We start from the raw sequence: 14,368 nt of genomic DNA, 5'->3' as shown, positions 1-14,368 counted from the left end.
GAACTCACAGGCGGATGCCCCAAAAAAGGGGGGAACAACAGAATAATAGTCACAGGCCAAATAACCACATACGCTGCTTCCATTTTTACGAGGCTAGACGAACATGTCATTATTTTTTACAGCCTGTGTCTGCCTACAAAGCTTTAAAAGCTTTGAATCACCTTTAAAATAAAGTTCCTCGCCAAATGTATTTTTATCTGTAATTGTGTCTTTGCTCATTAGCTGTAACGGATTGAGACTCTTGACGGGTTTTACAGTTTACAGCCTCTCCCTCTCTGCTCATTTACAATTTGTGTTTCCTGTTAAAGTCCCAACGGAGCTCTGCAGGTTTCTGAGTCACGATGCTGGAAACGAGGTAAACATCTCACAGCATCTCACAGAAACCGTAATATATATGCGCATAAAGCGCAAACATAACGGAAACAGAATTATGAAAGAATCGTTTGTGGAAACTTGCTCGTGGAGGGATGGCTGCGTGTTTCAGCAGGTACACAATCCTGTCCTCTCATCACAGCCCTCTGACACATGGTGATGTTTTTCACTTCACACAATAATGATCCAGCGCTGCGGCCTGGAAATATTAAAACCAGACGTCAGCTGCTGAGCCAAACCTTCACGGCCTGACAGTTAGATTACAGGCTTCCTTTAGTACGCTTCTTTGCTCCCTCCGTCCTTTGTTTAATCACGCATTTGTTTTTTGTTTGTTTATTTAGTCTTTATTCATGCATTTTATCTCTTTGGTATGTGACCTTGCTGTCTTTAATCAGCGTGGACATTCTGTTCATCTGAATCCACACGTTCAAGGATCACTTCAGGCATCGAGCAGATTAAACTCTCTGAAATGCAGCTGATCGGACGGCTCATTTAAAGCTCGTTACATCATCCTCAGCGAGCAGAGCGAGGACAACACTTCTCGACCGGTCACGCTACACACAGGTTTGTTTGTTGTTGTTTGTGATCATGTATGACGGCGTTGGATCAATACGTTCATTTAAATCACAAGAGCATCGTTTCATCATTAAACACCGGACGAAGAAACGGGAGTTGCGTCGTTGTTTTGTTGCCTTTGTTGTCAGATAACTTTTTGTATTTGACCATAAACATATAATTCAGAAATCTACATTTGTATTGAGAAGTTGTATAAATTTGACACTGATGATTCCTCATGTTCTTTGAGCTCCGCTCAGCCCAATGGGGACGAGAGGTTATGACGCAAAGAGAAGCGCTGCTTCCAGTAGGGTCACACGCGCTCCTTCACCAAACCACGGGACCTTTTTGGAGTCAAAATAAACACAAGTACATGTAAACACTGCGTTAAAATTAGCTTTATTCAAGGAAACATTTACAGTGTGAAATGACTAATAAAGCTCTTTTTAAGACATTCAACCCTATTGTCACAGCCTTGTAGTCCTTTAAATAAAGGCACTTTTTCATGTGAATAGATGTTATCTAGTAATTCAAACACAGTATATTTGTTGCATCAGGAGAATACGACTGATTGATTTTAGCATCTAAGGTTTCAAATGCATTTAAATTCAGGAGCACTTTGTGTTGAAAATATTTGCATCAGTTTCATGGGAGTCAAATGTCATCAGCTTGACATTAACACAGGATCAATATAATAATATAATAAAGCGGTTATTTTCGGGTTCAAGACAAAACGAAGAGAAGAACAACAGACGGGAACGAGGGGACAACAGATTAATTGTCACAGATCAAATAATCACTGAGCTGCTTCCGTTTTTTTCGAGGCTAGACGAAACATTTCATCATTCTTTTACAGCCCGTGTCTGCCTACTGAAAGCTTTATACGCTTCGAATCACACGTGAAAATAAAAACTACATCTTGTCGGACCACCGAGAAAGGTCGCACATCACCTGGGAATGTTGAACTTGGAGGATATGAGGGGAAAAGGCTGCGCGTGGCTCCGCTAAGATAGGCACTCTCGTCCATTGGTGTTTACGATCAACTTGTTCTGTGTCTAATGCAGAATAACATGTCTACGCTATGTGGAGTGTGCCAGGAACTAATGGACGGGTCTTCAGTTACATTTAAGTGCATGTATGCATGGGGGGGGGGGGGCATTTCACCACTGGCCTTCAGTGCTGGTGATACATTCATGTGGAGGGAAGCCTGGATGGACGACGATGCCGGGGGCTTTGAGGGGGAGATCACAGATGTTCCACAAACACCTCCTTCCGCGGTTTCTTTAACTGCGAACGCGGTCGCCCGCGTCTGCGGCGCTGAAACCGTTGACAGAGTCCTGCTGGACGGAGACGGGGAGGGAGAGTGAGAGGAAAAGACACAGACGCAACGGAGCACTGAGGCGTTTGTTTTGACTGGCGGCCAATGAATTTCAGCTGAAATATATCTGAGCTCACCCGAGTTAGACCTGACCTTTCCGCCCTTTTTTAAGTCCCGACAGACACAGACAAAATCCAAATTTGTAATGTCAAACAGTTCTGGAATTTTTGGGATAACACATTTTAATATTCACAGCACCAAAACGCTAAAAAAATGACTTTCATTTGCTGCTATTTCTATTTCTCCATTTTCCCCCTATTTAAAAGAACTTCTGAACCACATCCAGCAGCACTGACCTCGCTTTGCAGCATCTCGGACGCCTCGGAGAACTGCATGCTGGGTAAAGCAGGCGCCTGGGACAAGCGAGCATTTGGGGGGTTGCCCACGCTGTACAGGCGAGGTCTCTTGATCTGGTCCTGGCTGGACAACGGCGTGAAGCTGTTCCGCCGGATGAACGGCGGAGACGCGGCGTTCTGCTCAGTGGGGGGTGGTGGGGGTGGTGGGGTGGGGGGGGGCAAACAGGGCGGGACGGTTAGCAGCTTTTATTTTGTGTGCGATGTGCCGGTTAAGCGTCTGCCACTGGAGGTCTGATGACACTGTGACCGTTGGAGAGCCAAGAACGCCTCCATGGGTACAAAGAGCTTTGTGCCATTTTGGTCCCAGTGTGTCGTTTTATTTCCCTTTTTTTATTCCCTTTTTATTACATCCCGCTGCACTGACCATGAGCTGCGACCCCCCTGGTTCGAGTCCAGCGAGAACCTCGGTTGCATCGCTCCCTCGTCTCTGTACTTTCTAAAACTTTTAAGGAAAAGCCTTGTTTGGTTCGTCCAGTCATAATGTAGTAATGTCTGCACGCGTGTTAAACGTGCGCTACTGGACACTTTGCACGTCCCGCCGAGTCTTTGACAGAACTTAAACACCAGCTCACCAGCGGCTTGCTCCTGTGAGTGTTGACAGCCTCCACCTTCAGGTCAAACAAGTCCACTTTACAACCTGGAAGAGGGAGAAGAAAAAGGTCACGACCCAACGGAGGAGTTGGACGTTTGGCCAAGTCGACGTCGGCGAAGTGACTCACCATAAGCAACCGGGGTGAGCTTGAGGACCTTGTGCAGGGGACACTTCAGGTAGGGGAGATCATCTGCGCCAACAACAGAGGAATCATGAGACTCTATTCCTGCGCGTGTGTGTTTTCCTCTCTGGAGCTGTATTGACACTGCAGTGCTACATGTTGCCACACGGGGGGGAGGGAGGGATGGAGGGGGGATGGGGGGGCGTGGGGGGGGCGCCGGTCAGACTCGCCCTCGCACTGTTTGTTTTCTGCAGTCATCGGACCGCGCTGGACATTCAGCAGCCACTTCCTCTGCTGACGGACCAAACCCAGGCCTAATTATGGACCGGGCTGTGCAGCGTTTTCCATTCTACCCGCCTGGTTGTTATTCAGGTTTGGGGATTTGCTCACTCCGCTTAATATGAACGACGCAAACGCCTGTCTACTATCAAAGATTTGTAGTAGAAGTAGATTTACTTGATTCCTTTGAACAAAACTTGTCTGCCATTTGTTTTACCAAAGATCGATGTGATCTCAAAATATGCGCCTTTAAATTGTGGAAACAACAAATCAGGTATCTCCTTAATGAATATGAGGAGAATCAATCTTTTCCATTTTTATTTCTAGTGTAAATAGTGCGTGTATTTTTTAGTATTATTCTTTGTTGTTTTGTTGTAATCACATTTACATTTGCTTATGGATACTGTTTGTTTTGATTACATTTGACATATTTGGGACGTTCACTCTGAACACTACACCTGCATATTAACACCATCAGGCTTTCTGTCATTAAAACACTGAAACAGTCCTCATTTTATTCTGACTTTTGATGCTTTTACTATTTAAAATCCACATCCACAGTGCGTCATCAGGGACACACGGCAGCAGCCCTTTATTTGGGGTCGAGCCAAATGCCTTGAGCCACATGTCATCTGAACAATCGTGACTTCGGCAGCCTCTTGTGGTGACCTAAAAAAATACACTGTGTGAGGTGGAAACTTTTCATGACCTTTTCATAGTAACAACCCTGAGATCTAATAGTTGCATCTGCTCCAGAGGAGTCTCGTGCAGTTCAGTTTCCCTCTATTTGACTCTGGCTACTCGCACCTTTGGAAATCCACACAGTTCGACAGATTTGAAGGTCACAAACACAACTACGTGCTGTCGTTTACTGTAAATACGCCGAGGCTCGGTCTCGTATCACGGGTCGGCTTCAGCATCTCACCTGCACTCTTGTCCAGGAAATAGGCGAGCAAACAGCGCATGACGGCCTGATGACAGATGACCAGCACGTTGCCCTGCCGCTCCAGCTCCATGATGACCGGCTCCAGCCGCTGAACCAGGTCCTGGTAGGACTACAGCAAAAAGAACACACGATCCATTCAGGTTTCATTCAGATCGATTTCAATTAAAAAAATAAAATAATCTGTATTAGTAATTGACCGACTGACTGGTCACTCAACCACAATATGATCAATGTTTTTTGTATTATTTATTTGTTTAATCACATCTAAAAAAAACTAAATATTTTCAGACGTAGGTCCTTAAAATAAAACTGTATTAAATGAGGCAGGTTGACCTGTATAAAGTTATTCTACCAGGCAAGCTGATACCATCCGTAAACGGTAACAAACCCTCATGTTCACGATAGATAAAGGGGCAGCGGATCTTCTACCTCTCCTCCCGGATAGCGGTAATGGTACTTGTCCTGGCTCCTCATGGCGTACTCCTCCGGGTACTTCTCCTCAATACCTTCATAGGACATTTCTTCGCACACTCCCTGAAAACCAAATATAGGAAAATCAAACAACAGGCGCTCAATAAGAGATGCCAGACTCTCCAGTCGTCCAACGCAGGACGTACAGCGTCGATCTCATTCAGGATCTTCCACTGCTCGTAGGGAACTCCCAGCTCCTCTGCCGTCTGGATGGTGCGTCTCAGCTGGCTGGTCCAAACCTTCAGGTCCGACAGGTGGTGCTCCTGAACGAAAGCCTTCAGTGCCGCCGAGAACTGTCGAGAGGAAATGTGAGAGAGACGTTTCTGTTTGTCCCCGATCACCAAGCAGAAAATGTGTAGTTTTGTAGTAGCAGGATTTTATTCTCCTCATTTCAAAGTTTTTATCTGTTTCCTCACTTTGCTGATGTTATAACTGTCGACAGCTTCTGTAGTTGCTCCGTTCTATTAAAAGACTAGCTTCACATGTCGATACAAACGCTTATTATCCTTTTGAGTTATTTGAGAAAATATCTGTCCATTAAATACAAAGCTGTTATCTTAGCTTAGCACAAAGACTGGAAACGGAGGGAAACAGCTAGCCGATCAAAGCTGCTTCACGTTGAAAAAAAACCCACACATGACACTGGTGTCACAATTAAGCAAGTGCACTTGCAAAAATGTCCAACCCGTCCTTCAGGACTAAGGGAGAATGGTTAGAGCACCTGTCTCCCTCGCTCCGACAGCTCAGAGTCCCCCCCGATGCGTCCCTCCACGTTGTACTGGCTCTCTCCGTGGCGACACAGGTAGATGGAGTGGGAGTGCACGTGGATGTTCATGAGGTAGTACACGATTTTACTTTGGATGTAGTCCTGCACCTTGTTGACCAAGAAACGACGGCCGACGTTGATGACCTGGATGAAGGAGCGGCTCCTGCGCGTCAGCGAGAAAAAGAGGAGGACAGGCGGCGGAGACACTTTATCCCGTGCTTCAGGTGTAGTCGAAAAATACCCGGACGTCTCGTCTGCGTCATCAACAATGACGAGGCGCCATCATTTCAATACACATATAGCGAGAAAAAAAGCAACTAGAAGCTTTCTCACCTGTCGTGTTCATCCGGATCCAACGGTTTGTAGGTGACTTTATAGCATTCGATCCGCTTTAGAAAATCCTCCATGACACTTTCTCTGTCCCTCTCGGGGTAATCTGGACTGGACACCTTCACGTCCTTTGAGAGGGAGACATGTGTAGAGGTGATTCGCCACGACATCCAACCAGGATGCAACTGTGTTTGAAACTTCTAAAAAGCACCACAGCATCGTTTACCAGGATGTTTGTCGCGATGACGTCGGGATCGTCGCAGAGCGACTCAACAAAGAACACCTGACAACACGGAGCGAATCATTAGACAGGGACGTGAAGGTGACCTGACCCCAACTGATGAAGTCAGGAACGGAACGCTGACCTTGTATGAATTATCCTCAGCAAAATGAAGGATGAGCTCCCTCCTCTCTCTGGTGGTGTTGGTGGCGTCAAAAACCTGACAAGCAACAACAAGACACTCGAATCAAATCACATTTCACAACCAACACCTGCGGAGGCGCCGTGCAGCGTGCGGCGTCCTTACGGCGATCTGACCTCCCTCCTCATTCAGATAGGCCTTGACATCCTGCAGCGCCACCAGAGCACAGTGTCTGTGCACACACAAGCAAAGAGTTCAAAGCAGGAGGGAAGAATACGGGGGGGGGGTTAAATCTACGACACCAAATCGTGTCAACGTAAAGAGAAAGACTTTCTAACGCACTTTCTGATCAGCATCGCCTCTTTGTTGTCATGGCGGAAGAAGTCGTAGGACTTGTACGACTGCACGGCCTCTCGCCTGTAGACGCCGAGGTTAAACACTGCAGAGGGGACCAAGAAGGAGAGAGAGAGAGAGAGAGAGAAAGGCAGTTCAAACCGATTACTTGACGTGGAGGCGGAAGCTTCCATCTCGGCTGACAAACCGGTTCTCCTGCCTTCCACTCAGGGGAAAACATCCGACGACAGAGCCAGCTGACTGACTATCAACTAGGAGTGAAGAAAGCGTCGCCCTGAGCATACGATTTTGTCATATTTCTGCTGCGTAAAGACAGGAAAGTCCAGCAGAAACAGGTTTCTTTTTGGCAACAGTTTGTCAAAGACTTTGAAAAAGAGAAAGCGGTTTGATATCTTAAGGCTCTGAATCAATTTATCACAGTGTTTTTATTGGTTGAATAGGCATCAAACGTTCCGCCATGCATTAGAAACTAAAACATAAAACTGACCCTTAGTCGGCACTCCGATCCAGTTCAGGTAGCGCGTCAGCTTCTTGGACATGTAGGTTTTCCCTCTAGCAGGCAGACCAATCATCACTATCACAGTGGGAGAGTTGGTCATATAGGAGGCCCAGGCTGTAGTTGGCAAACACACACACACACACACACACACATATTTCACTTACTGTGGATATTTGATGACCTATATCAACATGACAAACTGTTCAACAATTGTCCTCAAATTTGCCTTGAGCTTGACCCTGAAACCCGTTTATAACAATAAGAGGGCCGGTCTGCATATTATATACACACACACACACACACACGTGTCCTCTACGCACTGACGGCAAGGAGAGGGAAGGTTGTGAAATGTGAAATGTCACCCTCTCCGTGTTCACCTGCCCGCTCAGTTTAACATTTCCGTCATTCCATCGTCGCCTCCCGGCTGCTGGTTAATGTTTCCCTGAAAGTCCGGCTGCTTAGTGACCCACTTTACTGATCCAGTGGAACCTTCCTGACTGGAATATGAAATGGAAAGTACTTCTGACTTTCTCTTCTCTGTTAACTTTCACACACATTCCCGCCAGAACAAATCTACCAAAAGATTGTGGCAAGACGAGACATGCCTCTAGATGTAAGAAACAGACGTGCGGGCCAAGCGGGATAGTTTCTGCACTCAACATTATTATGTATAAAAAGAGGCCAAGCTCGGTGACTTTGTTACCAGCTAGTCTGAAGTTCGTCTTTGGTCATATAGTATTCTTCACAAGCATGTAATGCAGTACTTTACGAATACGCCCACACGCTGTATACACACTAATAATGACAAAAAGGTGCGTCAAAGTTGACATTTAACAATCAGTGGCTGCTGACACCGTATCACCTCTCCCCTAACAGAGCAGGACGTGTCAGTAAAAGGTCACCGCTTGCAGCCCGCTGAAACCACACTGGATAATGTAATAGTCAGTTTATAGGTGCACAGATTGGTAATAAGACGCCGATCAGGTGGAAACCACTCACAGCACTTCTTCCCGGTGGCTCTGACCTCCGTCCTTTTGGCCTCCGCTGAGCCGTCTGCAGCGGCTCTCTGCTGCCGGCCGGCCATCGTCGCTCTGACCTCCGTTAGGACGAGGTCGGCATCTCTCTGTCGAGGACGGGAATTCGTCATTACGAGGCGAGGAGGGCCGACGGTAAACGGCAAAGGGCGGCTGACGAGAGTCAGGTGATAATACCGTGGTAGAGAACGGACGAACCAGCACCTCCACCGCTGGTCTATTATTACATTAGTTTATTTATAGGTCTATAAACGAGAACATAAGCCACCTCCAATTTCCAGACTGTTATGTATTAAAGAATTTGCTGCTGACACTCTCTCTGAGACCAATTTCACAATGTTTTGAAAAGCTATTTGATCCCAACAATGTCAGATTATAAGGGGGGGGGATCATAATGCCCCAAAAGCCCAAGCTTATATATTCAAATGTTCCGTTCAACATCTCAGATGAGGGATGTGGAAGGTGAAGTGACTTATTGACATTATTTGACAATCGTTAACGTGTGAATCTGAGAAGTGTTGTTTGGCTTTGGTGTATTATTGAGTTGGATGATGCCCTTCACACTGTCAGAAGGGTGAATTGGTAACAAGGTAACGCTGGATAACGTCACACAAGCTATACTTTAGTGACGTCACGTCCAGTGGAGCGGTTTCCACTGTACCTGTAACTGTAAATCACCTCTGCTCTCACATACTGAAGTGCAGGTTAAAAATACCAAACGTAAAAATAAACAGCGTTGCAGAAAAAGGGGGACGGAATAATCTAAATGTTTAAACTCACCACAAATGTACCGCCGAGTAATAATTGCGTGTTCTTCTTCTTCGATACGACGCTGTCAGTCGGCCTCCACCGTCGCTGGACTTCTTCTTCTTGTCGGATGTTTCAAGCTCCTCCTCCGCGCAGATACCGGAAAATCACAGATGACATCCGCGCGGTCACCAACGCAGCTTCCGGTTGTTGTTTTTTTCAAAATAAAATGTGCAAAAGACAGCGCTCTTGGAATACTATGGGCATTTGGAATGAGACAAATATTTTGAGCATTTTAAATACGCATGTAGTCTATAGACAAATATCACCAACACGGGCAAAAACGTAATTTTCAATTGTCATGTAATTAGGAATCGTGGCGAAGTGGCACCATTCAAAAAACCTTTCATAAAACTGTTATAATTACATCACTATTATTGGATTATTTCCAATGTCTTCAAACGGTATCCTCTCTTTAGAGGAGGGCGTAACAAAAAACATCAAAAAGTTTAACCATTACTAATTATTGCTGATGATCTGTTTTAAATTGGTCGATGACACATAACATAACGGAACAGCATCCCAAGCTTCACCTGGACTATATGTGTGATAGTGTCCTTGTACATGCCGTCATTCCTTTGTTGGAGTTTTGTTTTTACGTTGCTCTCAGATCCTCCACCTGTAAGATCTCACTTAGTTGAAATGAAGATATCTAGACTAACATCCCGAAACTAAAAGTATATTTTGGACAGCCTCATACCTGAATGACTACATACGAAGGTGGACCAAATGAAAGTGTTTCACTGCCCCTTGTTTTATTTTAAGTTTTAAAACAATGACAACTGAGCACGGCTTTGATATTGTAAAAAGAGGTTTTCTGGACACAATTGTTGCGCTCCAGATCCAAGAACAACAATATATAGAATTGAGGTAATTTGTTTCAACATATGTACCTGGAAAAACATACATGCATTCCAAAAATGAAGTGGCATTCTTATTTAATTGTACAGGTGATTTCAGACAGAAAATGTGTCACGTGGATCGTTGCAATCACAATTCTTTATTCTCTTAAAAGAAACTAGCCTCAGTGTCTAACTAGTACACCGTAACATTAAACAACCCTTTGCCTGTAAGGCATGTGCTTGTTTTGTAAAAGAAAGTGTTTCAGGATAAGATCATCTGGATCTACTTTTTTTGCTCATCTCCCTCACTGGATCTCTGAGAGGACAGAGAGACAGAGACAGAGTCACGCGGTTGCTGAAGAATGGGCTGATTAATTATAACTTTGAAGCAAACATGATTTACCCATAAGATATCTCTGCACAAATTCTATAAATCACTAAACCAGAGAATTTTGCCTCGTCCACACGGCTGAGTAGCACATCCACATAATCCGCCTCGAGAGTTGCAACCCCTGGTCGTCGTTAGTCCATTGTGTAGCCCTTTGGAACTCAGGAAGTACAGGTAAACAGACTGTCTGGAGATCCCTGAACAGGTCTTTCTCTCCTAAAGTCCAGTATGTGGGAAAATAAAGGGATCCAGCTATAAAATGATATGAAAAGGAGAAGACTATCCACCATTTGTGAGCCAGTTATAACCTCCTACGTACAGTACGTACCCTGAATGCCTTACACAGAGAGAAGATACGTTTAAAGGAGTGCAGAGAATTCATTGGCAATGATCTTTGTATATTTCTAAGAAGGCCATGCGTTTAGAGAGCATACAGCAACAGCGCAATGTCCCACCTAATGCTGATGATATATTCATGTGTAATATTAACTCAGCAGCTAATATTACCATTTATGAATGAGTGCTTTAAAGAATAAAAACAGCAAGAATGATGACCAGGACATGTAGCAAAGGGATGTTTAATGGTTTCTTTGGACAATGAAATGCACATGTCCATTGTTGATGTAATACAAAGAAGAGAATAAGAAAATCAACAACTTGATGTTGTGTCAGCATTCCCAGTTCAACATCATGTCTTGTGTGATTCAAAATGGAGCGGGATAAGATGTCTGGAGTGTCACGCAAGGAATGACCAGTAGGGGGAGAGCCAGCTCTTAAATAAAAAATAAAATCAACAACTAGTGAGTCACAACCTACACTTGTGCACGAGTACGCGATGACCGGTTCCACTCATGAGCCCTTTGGCACTCGTCCCAATTTGAGAAAACACACAAGTTATTCCGGTCCTTTGCTCAAAAAGTCATGAGTTGAGACGCAGGCCGGGCGTAGCGCATGAGGAGTGAGCTGATGCAGACTAACTTGGCCGAGAACGTACACAACAGACAGGCAGAGTCATAAGCAGCCAATTATTGTTAAAACATTGATCGCTTTAAATAGCTTTATCAAGTGACACTGAAATGTTGATCATTGCCGTCTTGGCACAGTAACAAGCCCCTCGCAGCACCATTACTTAGAATAATTACAGAAAGCGAGACATGTTTAGGTGTCGAAGGACATTCAAATTTAAATAATAATAATAATAATAATAATAATTAAAAAAAAGGTACCACAGTTCATTCTCAACAAATAGGGGTTTGGAGCTCAAGCTGCTGGAAGGGCAGCGAAGGAGGATGCAGATTTTAGCAGTGGCACTAGTACGACACTGCATCAAGCAGTAGAGCATCAGGACGTCTGGATTTAGAATATGGGTCAATGGCTCCGCAGCGTTCGGCCCGTTAATCTGTGGTTACACAATAAATAGTGGTTTTTACTGTTGAGTTTGTGTTCAGCCTGAGATTTAAATCCTTTCAAGGGCATTCAGTCAATAAAAGAAAATAAACATTCATCCTTCATCGTGCTCAGAGAGTCTTTTTTGGAAACGTTGAATTCAACAATTTAAGACTGGGTACCTGCTGCTCTGCTCTATTATTGCTAAGCTTTTCCATTTCCTTTCCTGTGGCGCGTCGGTCACGTGGTATGGTTGATTGGGAATGCCATTCCAAGTGGTGGACGTCGTGGTCCCCTGCATCACTCGGTGATGCGGTGAAAGTCAGAATGATCAGGCAAACAAAGGCGAGCAAAACTTGATCGGAGGGGAACGGAAAGTGCAGTGATCAAGTCGACGCGAGCTGTAAATGCATACAACTTCATACATTCCTCTGGAGCTCACTGGCGGGGAAGTCCATCCTCGCATCCCTTCACGAAAACAAGACTGTAAGACTTTAAACAATAGGCAGTCACAGACACAGACTGTAGTGTGCCTCTGTGAAAGGGGGAGGAAGAGAAAGAGGGAGTGAATGATTGCATCGAGTGCGAATATATCATGACAGTACATGTACTTGATCTATAAAAAACTACCTTGGTACTGAACACTGACCTCTTTCTAACAAATAATCTGGTATACAACATTTACAAAATGAACATCGCAATAGTGTGATATTTATAATATATATGCTACTGCCTTCCTCTAGTTCTCTGCATCTCAAACCTGCGAGTACGTCAACACCATCTTAGAGTTTGTACACAGCAAAGAGTACGCACCACACCCAACGAGCGGCAGCCGAATACAAATAGAGAACAGGAAGACTCTGTGGACAGCGAGTGCACCTGCATGTGTGTCCTGAGTGTGTGTGTGTGTGCGTGTGCATGTGCATGTGTGTGCGCGCGGTGGGAGGGCAGCTCAGCTCGTGAACCAGGCAGCCACAACTTGCCGGTGGACTCAGCGGTGAAGGGGGGAGTTTTTGAGAGTAAACTTCTGGGATACCAAGATTCTTCAGCCCACAAGGTACAGAAAGTCCTTATCCAAGAGACCTGCACGTTTAAGACAGTCCTGATATACTTTAGGAGATAATAATTATTATAATAACAATAGTATTAAACAAATGTCAGGGATATTACTGTCCAATGGCAGCCGTGGTCGTCTGCATTATTCGATCCCCACGTTTCTCCCGTCATCAGCTGTCCGGCTGCGAGGGATCGGCTTCTGTTTCGCACATTTGCGTGTAAGTCTCGTATCGGAGTGCGCGTGTGTGTGTTTGTGTCAATGAATGCCTGAAGGGAGTCCAGATTCTTTTGTTTCTTTCCCCTCGAGGATCAACGCCGGCCCCGCTCTCATCAGAGGCGGGTCTGCGCCTCGGGGACGTAGATCTCGACGCTGTCGGCGCTTTCCGTGGCGGAGTTCTGCCGCACCGACGCCGCGCGCTTCGCCGCAATCAAGCGTTTCCTGGCCTCTTGCCGCTGTTTGTCCACAGCAGAGTCCACGCTCCTGTCCTTCCCCGCCGACAGCTTGGGCTTCGTCTGCTTCTTTGGCACAGATGATGGAAGCTGCTTGTTTTCATCCTGAGAAAAAGGAACGCAGTTCAGTTGAAAACAAAAATCTCCATTTTTCTCAATTGACTTTTTTCAAAGATCATTCACAGACAACGTTAAAGCTTCAAATGGCCATAAATGACACTTAGTTTTGTCGGAATTAGACGGAAATACTTATTTTGCCTTGATTTACACATAATCAATTAATAATAATAACTAATAAAGAGACCCATATGCTCCTGTGAGGCCCCAAACGTCACCTTCTCTGACTTCTCAGGCAGCTGCCAGTTGTTGGCCTTCAGTTGGAACAGCTCATCAAACTTCATGCTGATGTCTTCTATTGAGAGTTGTAGCAGATCCCAGAAGCCTGCCAGGTCCTGCGCTGTTGGTCGTGGGTTGGCGTTTAGGTTCTGGTGAGAGGACAATGAGACAGTGTGGAGAAGTTAGAGATGAATGACTTCAGTCACACCAGAGAATGAATCACATTCCTCCCACACACACACACATCTCTTGATGAAGAGAAACACATTTGACGCCAACGTCAACTTTCAGAGACGATTCATTTTTAGCACTAGTGGACCTGTGGCGGAGAAAATCTGGTGCGGAGGGACAAGCGAGACAAGAGATCCAAAATCGATCTCAGAAAAAATGATAAATTCAGAATTTTCGGTTTTCTTAAAAAAAAAAAAAAGGATTATTCTCTCTCGAAATGTAATTGGAAGACTAATGTTGCTGGACAGCGAAAGCTGAAGAAAACCGTGTCAGTAGACAAAGAGAAACATGCAGAAAAAAAGCCACTCACCAAGTTCTCCTTGCAGAGCCCTCGGAACTGCTCAAACTTCTTCGTCATGAGGAGCTGAGCGCTGCCCACTGCACTGCGGATTGTTCCCAGCACTACAAAAGAGAAGTTGATGATAAATTATCAACAAGTTCGAGCCCCACAAAAACA

The 14,368-nt window shown here is 45.1% G+C and overlaps 2 protein-coding genes across 9 annotated transcripts in view; both read right to left on the bottom strand.

Moving 5' to 3' along the window:
* Positions 1-1,309: 1,309 nt before the first annotated feature.
* LOC120829793 (6-phosphofructo-2-kinase/fructose-2,6-bisphosphatase 2) lies at positions 1,310-9,358 on the bottom strand. Of its 2 annotated transcripts, none has more exons than XM_040194239.2 (16): positions 9,196-9,358; positions 8,381-8,504; positions 7,370-7,495; positions 6,871-6,967; positions 6,694-6,760; positions 6,532-6,606; positions 6,393-6,449; positions 6,170-6,294; positions 5,792-5,999; positions 5,217-5,363; positions 5,029-5,133; positions 4,579-4,708; positions 3,381-3,443; positions 3,234-3,298; positions 2,602-2,778; positions 1,310-2,267 (listed from the first exon to the last, which is right to left on the bottom strand). In XM_040194239.2, the coding sequence occupies exons 2-16, from the start codon at positions 8,463-8,465 to the stop codon at positions 2,211-2,213; spliced, it is 1,584 nt and encodes a 527-aa protein (XP_040050173.2). In that variant the 5' UTR covers positions 8,466-8,504; positions 9,196-9,358; the 3' UTR covers positions 1,310-2,210. The 2 variants fall into 2 exon arrangements, with proteins under 2 accessions (XP_040050173.2, XP_040050174.2); XM_040194240.2 differs by having other exon boundaries at positions 1,310-2,264.
* A 1,656-nt stretch (positions 9,359-11,014) lies between these two features.
* The window catches only part of dlgap4a (discs, large (Drosophila) homolog-associated protein 4a), a 58,736-nt gene continuing 55,382 nt past the window's right edge, over positions 11,015-14,368 (bottom strand). For all 7 annotated transcript variants that reach the window (XM_078087009.1, XM_078087026.1, XM_078087006.1 and 4 more), the window contains 3 exons: positions 14,222-14,313; positions 13,680-13,829; positions 11,015-13,449 (listed from right to left, as the gene is read on the bottom strand). In XM_078087009.1, coding sequence (XP_077943135.1) covers positions 13,225-13,449; positions 13,680-13,829; positions 14,222-14,313 — 467 coding nt within the window. In that variant the 3' untranslated portion in view covers positions 11,015-13,224. The remainder of the gene's footprint in view (positions 13,450-13,679; positions 13,830-14,221; positions 14,314-14,368) is intronic.

The sequence above is a fragment of the Gasterosteus aculeatus genome, chromosome 2 (genome assembly GCF_964276395.1).
Source record: "Gasterosteus aculeatus chromosome 2, fGasAcu3.hap1.1, whole genome shotgun sequence".
Classification (NCBI taxonomy): domain Eukaryota; kingdom Metazoa; phylum Chordata; class Actinopteri; order Perciformes; family Gasterosteidae; genus Gasterosteus; species Gasterosteus aculeatus.
Note: the sequence above shows the minus strand (reverse complement) of the source record. Positions and strands in the feature narration are given on the sequence as shown.